The 6,171-nt window shown below is 40.0% G+C and overlaps 1 protein-coding gene across 1 annotated transcript; it reads left to right on the top strand.

Annotated features, from left to right (window-relative positions):
- Positions 1-429: 429 nt before the first annotated feature.
- Positions 430-6,171, top strand: LOC311039044 (IGF-like family receptor 1). The gene is made up of 7 exons (XM_084048686.1): positions 430-542; positions 691-955; positions 1,406-1,422; positions 2,431-2,538; positions 4,250-4,348; positions 5,140-5,456; positions 6,106-6,171. Exons 1-7 carry the CDS (start codon positions 443-445, stop codon positions 6,109-6,111), a joined length of 912 nt encoding a protein of 303 aa, XP_083904812.1. The 5' UTR covers positions 430-442; the 3' UTR covers positions 6,112-6,171.

Genomic DNA, 6,171 nt, shown 5'->3' with positions numbered 1-6,171 from the left:
GGTATAAAATAATGTATGTTTCATAATATCATAATTTATATCTGAAAAGTAACTAGTAACTCAAGTTTTCAAATGATTGTAGTGGAGTAAAAGTACTATATTTGCCTCTGAGATGTAGTGAAGTAGAAGTAATGGAAATTGGAAATACTCAAGTAAAGTACAAATACCTAAACATTTTGTACTTAGTTACTTTACACCACTGCTAGTTACTACAAGAAAGTATTACAGAATGTAAACATATGGTACAGATCCATAGTACAGTATGTCTGTAAGGCAGACAGACAGACAGACAGACAGACAGACAGACAGACAGACAGACAGACAGACAGACAGACAGACAGAGATAGGGGAGGTCCCCATGCGTACGTCTTGTAAACACACCCTTTCAGCAGTTCATGCGTTTCATCACATATGAACGGTTGGCTGTTGTACACACAGGAATATGGCAGATTACTCAGAAAAATGCAAACATGATCTGGAAACCCACTGGGATGCGACTGCTAAGAAGTGTGTACCCTGCAACAAGAAGCTGCTAAAACCAGGTAATATTACTGAGGCTTCTTTATTAAAAAAGGATTTAATCATCATAATCATAATCATAATCATAATCATAGTAGTAATACTAGTAGTAGCAGAAGCATGTTTCACATTGTTGATGTTATTGTTGACGTAGTGTTTTCTTTCTTTAAGGATATGAATTCACCCCAAACTGTGGCTACGCTGATGATGGAGGGAGACGAGATAACGTCAGTCGACAATGTCCAAACAACACATCCACCTTCAACGACGGATCCTTCACTAAATGCCAGCCGTGCAGCGTCTGTCCTCCTGGACGTGAAGAGCAACGTCCATGCAATACAACCACTGACACACTGTGCAGAGATGTGACCCCATCGGTGACCTCCTTCTCCCCCCACTTTAGTTCTGGGACTAAACCTTTTACCTCCGGAAACAGGTATTTTTTTTAACCTATTTCGGAAACAAGAAAATGTTGTACCCATTTCGGAAATAGGTCAAAAGTGTCTCTTTGGGGGGCTGATCAGATGATGATCATAGGCTAAACTTACTCCATAATACGACGAAGTAGCTTGAACTGATTTACATTTAGTTTAAAAACAATAGACATATTGCTTAAAAATATAAATCTGAACAACGCGTCATGAATCGCAATGAGACGTTAACTTGAAGTTCAGACTTTTTGGCAAAGCGTCACCCTTGTGTGATGATGGAGTAAGTTTTACACATCTTATTAAGAGTCGTTGATGCACAGTAAAACCACGTGTCCATTCATTTTAAGCCATTGGGCCTTTAAGCTATAGACAGCTACCATAAGCCTACTTACTGTAAGTGGTTTTAATCAGCCTACTTGGTTACAATAAGCAAATGTTCTTTTTGATCCTTATAGGACAACAGGAGCGCCATGTAAGTACAGTTCTTATGTCTGAGATTCCTTCTCTAATGTCTGGATCAGCTGTTATATCACTGCTACTCAAAAAAATCTATTCCAAAAATATCTCAGCTCTCAAAGTGTCAGGCACGCACGCACGCACGCACGCACGCACGCACGCACGCACGCACGCACGCACGCACGCACACACACACACACACACACACACACACAGCTAAAGTGTCATTTTGCTTTAATGTGTGTATACAGTATATTATGCAATGTGTTCTACTGATGTGTGCCATGTGATTGTGCTGTTCTGTCAGTATTGTAAACTGAGCTGGTCTGTGTATTGTTATATCACATGTCTTATCTCTTACATAGCCTACAGTACACTTCAAAGGCTCAACTCCAAAAAGCTTCTGAGGTCAAACTGCATACATGATTCTTACTTAAACAACTCACTCATTCAAAATTGACCAGCTAAACCATCCATGGGCAACTGGCGGCCCGGGGGCCACATGCGGCCCCCCACCTTCCCTTAATGTGGCCCGCAGGTTAATATCAGAATAGTGATATATTATTGATTTCAGCTGTTATGATTCCAAACATGCAAACATGACCCGCTTTAATTACTTCACTATATTAGTAGCTTAATGACTAGTATTACAATTCTGTTGTCTTTTTTATATCCAATGTATTTGTATTTAAGTTCATAAACACAAGTATAACTAAATGCATTTGAAATTAAATAAAAATGTTACTTGTCAGGATTCCAATAAAAAAAAAAGCAAAAACTATTTCTGGATTCCAATTCAAAAATAGCAGATCTACAAGCTCAAAACGCGTTTTGAGCTTATAGATCTGCTATTTTTGTGTGAATTTTGTATATTTTTGTGTGAATTTAATGGCCCTCTGCATCATCACAGTTGCATCAGCCCTGTTATAGTGTAATAGAAGAATGTAGTTTTATGTGTCTCAGAGCGATGCATCACAATCTAACCAAAAGCAATGATCGCTGTTCTTTTCCTTTTTTCTTCCAGGGGAAATAGCAGTTGGCTGTGTGGTCTCCATGGTGACGGTGGTTGCAGTCTGTCTCATATCTCTATATGTCATCAGAAGGAAAGGAAACAGACGTTCTGCTTCTAAACGTCAGTTCATGTTAAAGTGCCTTATTAACCCTAACACTTCTCTTCTTCTTTTTTATGATCAACACCTTTATTTGAGTTTTACCTTTATTAGAACATAATAATGAAACACATATACAAATAAACATGTCATAAAATGTATAGTCAAAGAAAATCAAAGTAAGAAAATGTACATGAAAAAAAATAGATATATATATATAAATCATGCACATTACTCAGTGGTGGAAAAAGTACTCAAATTCTTTACTGAAGTAAAAGTACCAATACTGCAATATAAAAATACTCTGTTACAAGTAAAAGTCCCGAATTCAAAATGTACTTGAGTAAAAGTACAAAAGTATCGGCATCAAAATGTACTTAAAGTACCAAAAGTAAAAGTAAAAGTAAATAGCCTGTGTATAAAATAGGGCAGAAGTAGAAGTAAAAGTATTGGATATTGGAAATAATCAAGTAAAGTACAAATACCTCAAAATTGTACTTAAGTACATGTACTTGATTACCCACCACTGTATATATGAGAGCACAAACATATTAAAATGTAAAAGAAAAGAAAAGAAGGATTTAAATCCTAACAGTTTTCTTAAAGACGTATGTTGCTATAATATCACTGCTGCTTTTTCATGTCATGGAGCCCCAAAATGATGTGTAGTAATTTGGCCGCGGACCCCCCAGCTCAAAGCATTTTGTTCCAGGGACCCCCCAGCTCAAAGCATTTTGTTCCAGGGACCCGAGTCCAGAAGCAAAGATTTAAGTTAAAAATGTTCGCTTTAAAATATATATACTGTATATATTCAAACATTTGCACAAATATTCACAATGTTTCAAAGATAACAGATCTACAAGCTCATAGCACGGCACAAAGTGACGCGCTATGAGCTTGTAGATCTGCTATCTTTTGAACAACATCTAAAATGACACAGATGCTTTCTCGGTTTTAATGACCCAATGTCAACTCATCAGGGACATTATTTATCATCCTATTTACACATGTATGCTGCTATATGGGGTATGATTTAATGTAATACTGTGGTGTGTACAGTAGTACAGTAGAATAGTGACATCACAAAATATATCTCTGTTGTCGGGCAGAAACCAACTATGTCCAAAATATTAACTTTTCAGGAAATGGAAAAAAAAGAGCCTTTAAGTCATTTCCTAGTTTGTTTTATTTTGGTTTACATCACCATGGCCACCAGAGATCGTGTTTATCTTGTCAACAAAGACAAGATAAACATTTTATATCATGTGTAGATTACATAAGGTAATTAAAGGTGAGAAAACAAACACATACTGTAGGGGGCAGTAGCCTAATACAAATAATACATTTTAATCACAGAACACTTTTCAAACCAAGTGATAATTACTTCATTTGTTAATGTACTTAACTCTACATTTTAGAATGTATTTTCTCCTCCTGAGGATGTTGCATCACACTCTGAGAAGTGACACTTGTAATACAGTAACATCAGGAAAGTCATTTTCCTTTAAATTGTGATGGGTCAATGAGTAAACATCTGAATAGAACATTGAGCAACTGTACAGACAACCCTGTTGAATTCCCACGCCGCCACGCCCACTTTCCACCTTTCACAAATCGGTGGAACGGCGTCTTTCTTTTTTAATCTTCTGAATTGTTCTTTAACCCCTGAATAATAATATTATTAATAATATTGATGACTATTATTAACCTATTCATGTCTTCCATGGTTTACAGTCAGACACAGATCTTCTATCATCACTAATGGATTGTCTCACAACAATGGAGAGTTCAGTCGCTTGGATCAACCTGAGAGCAACAACCAGCTCATTCTGAGTGAGTTCACAATCACCTTTAACATGATGTATTATCTACTCTCTCTCTAGTACACAGTGATGTCAGCAACACAGCTGCATAAGGCTGACCTTATAGTACACAGTGATGTCAGCAACACAGCTGCAGCTAATTAAATTAATAATGGGTGCGTTAGATTTTAGGCGTGTCAATACTGTTTTTAATCTGCTGTAGTTTTTAACCTGAAATGGAAACAAACGACAAAATCAGCCTGGGATTTCATGCCCCTTTAACTCACCTGCACCTCAACAGGATTGTACAGCTTCCAAAGCTGTTTTACACTTACTGCCTGTCCCTCTAAAGTCCTGTCATGATGGTTTGTTTCTTGCAACATCTACAAAGTGAATGTTTATAGGCTATCCCTTTGTTATTAACATGAATGACTAAACCGTTGAAATGCAAAGTTGACAACAGTGGCAATGCATGCAAGGGCCGTGCTTTAGGAGCCTCCTGAGCTCTTGGGCCCCTGGGTCTGCATGGGCCCAGTAGGCCCCTGGGTCTGGGCCCAGTAGGCCCCTGGGTCTGGGCCCAGTAGGCCTGTGCGGTAATCCACCGCTGGCTTCATCAATATGGATTTTATTTCCCCTTGTTCATGGGGTCGGGCTCAGTAACTGTAATGTTTCTAGCAGGGTGCATCTGATCACGTGTTCCCTGCATGGTCATCTCCACGTTGACCATGTCTGATGTGTGAATTTAAGCTGCACTAAGGTGCTTTACATGCTGAGATATCTGTACGACCAAGTGTATGATCCGAACCCCCCCTGTCTTCCCAGGTCCACAAGTCCAGGCAGAACCTCTGCAGGCGGTGCTGGACAACCTGGATGTTCTGGAGGAGCTGGTGATCCTGCTGGATCCGGACAGTCCAGGAGTGAAGGGCAGCAGACACCTGGCCTCCCGCTGCTCCTACCCGGCCACCTGGATCACATACAGCTACTCCATGAAGGAGAGCCGCAGCCCCCTGAAGGCCCTGCTGGAGGGACTGACCACCAAGCACCCTGACTGGACCGTAGGACACCTGGCCTCCATGCTGCAGGACATGGACCGCTACGACGCTGTAGCCGTGCTGCACCACCTCACTGTGACTGTAGAGGTTTAGATCTACCTCACTGTGACTGTAGAGGTTTAGATCTACACTCACTGTGACTGTAGAGGTTTAGATCTACACTCACTGTGACTGTAGAGGTTTAGATCTACACTCACTGTGACTGTAGAGGTTTAGATCTACACTCACTGTGACTGTAGAGGTTTAGATCTACACTCACTGTGACTGTAGAGGTTTAGATCTACCCTCACTGTGACTGTAGAGGTTTAGATCTACACTCACTGTGACTGTAGAGGTTTAGATCTACCTCACTGTGACTGTAGAGGTTTAGATCTACCTCACTGTGACTGTAGAGGTTTAGATCTACCTCACTGTGACTGTAGAGGTTTAGATCTACACCTCACTGTGACTGTAGAGGTTTAGATCTACACTCACTGTGACTGTAGAGGTTTAGATCTACACTCACTGTGACTGTAGAGGTGTAGATCTACACCTCACTGTGACTGTAGAGGTGTAGATCTACACCTCACTGTGACTGTAGAGGTTTAGATCTACACTCACTGTGACTGTAGAGGTTTAGATCTACACTCACTGTGACTGTAGAGGTTTAGATCTACACTCACTGTGACTGTAGAGGTTTAGATCTACACTCACTGTGACTGTAGAGGTTTAGATCTACCTCACTGTGACTGTAGAGGTGTAGATCTACACTCACTGTGACTGTAGAGGTGTAGATCTACACTCACTGTGACTGTAGAGGTGT

Source organism: Gymnoscopelus microlampas, assembly GCF_963454915.1.
Source record: "Gymnoscopelus microlampas genome assembly, chromosome: 3".
NCBI lineage: Eukaryota > Metazoa > Chordata > Actinopteri > Myctophiformes > Myctophidae > Gymnoscopelus > Gymnoscopelus microlampas.
Note: the sequence above shows the minus strand (reverse complement) of the source record. Positions and strands in the feature narration are given on the sequence as shown.

Excerpts from the sequence above, each read along its gene's own strand:
- LOC311039044 (XM_084048686.1), top strand. The coding sequence starts at position 443 with ATGGCAGATTACTCAGAAAAATGCAAACATGATCTGGAAACCCACTGG. Across the intron at positions 2,539-4,249 it reads CAGACGTTCTGCTTCTAAAC|TCAGACACAGATCTTCTATC; the intron begins GTCAGTTCATGT and ends CATGGTTTACAG. Across the intron at positions 4,349-5,139 it reads CAACAACCAGCTCATTCTGA|GTCCACAAGTCCAGGCAGAA; the intron begins GTGAGTTCACAA and ends CTGTCTTCCCAG.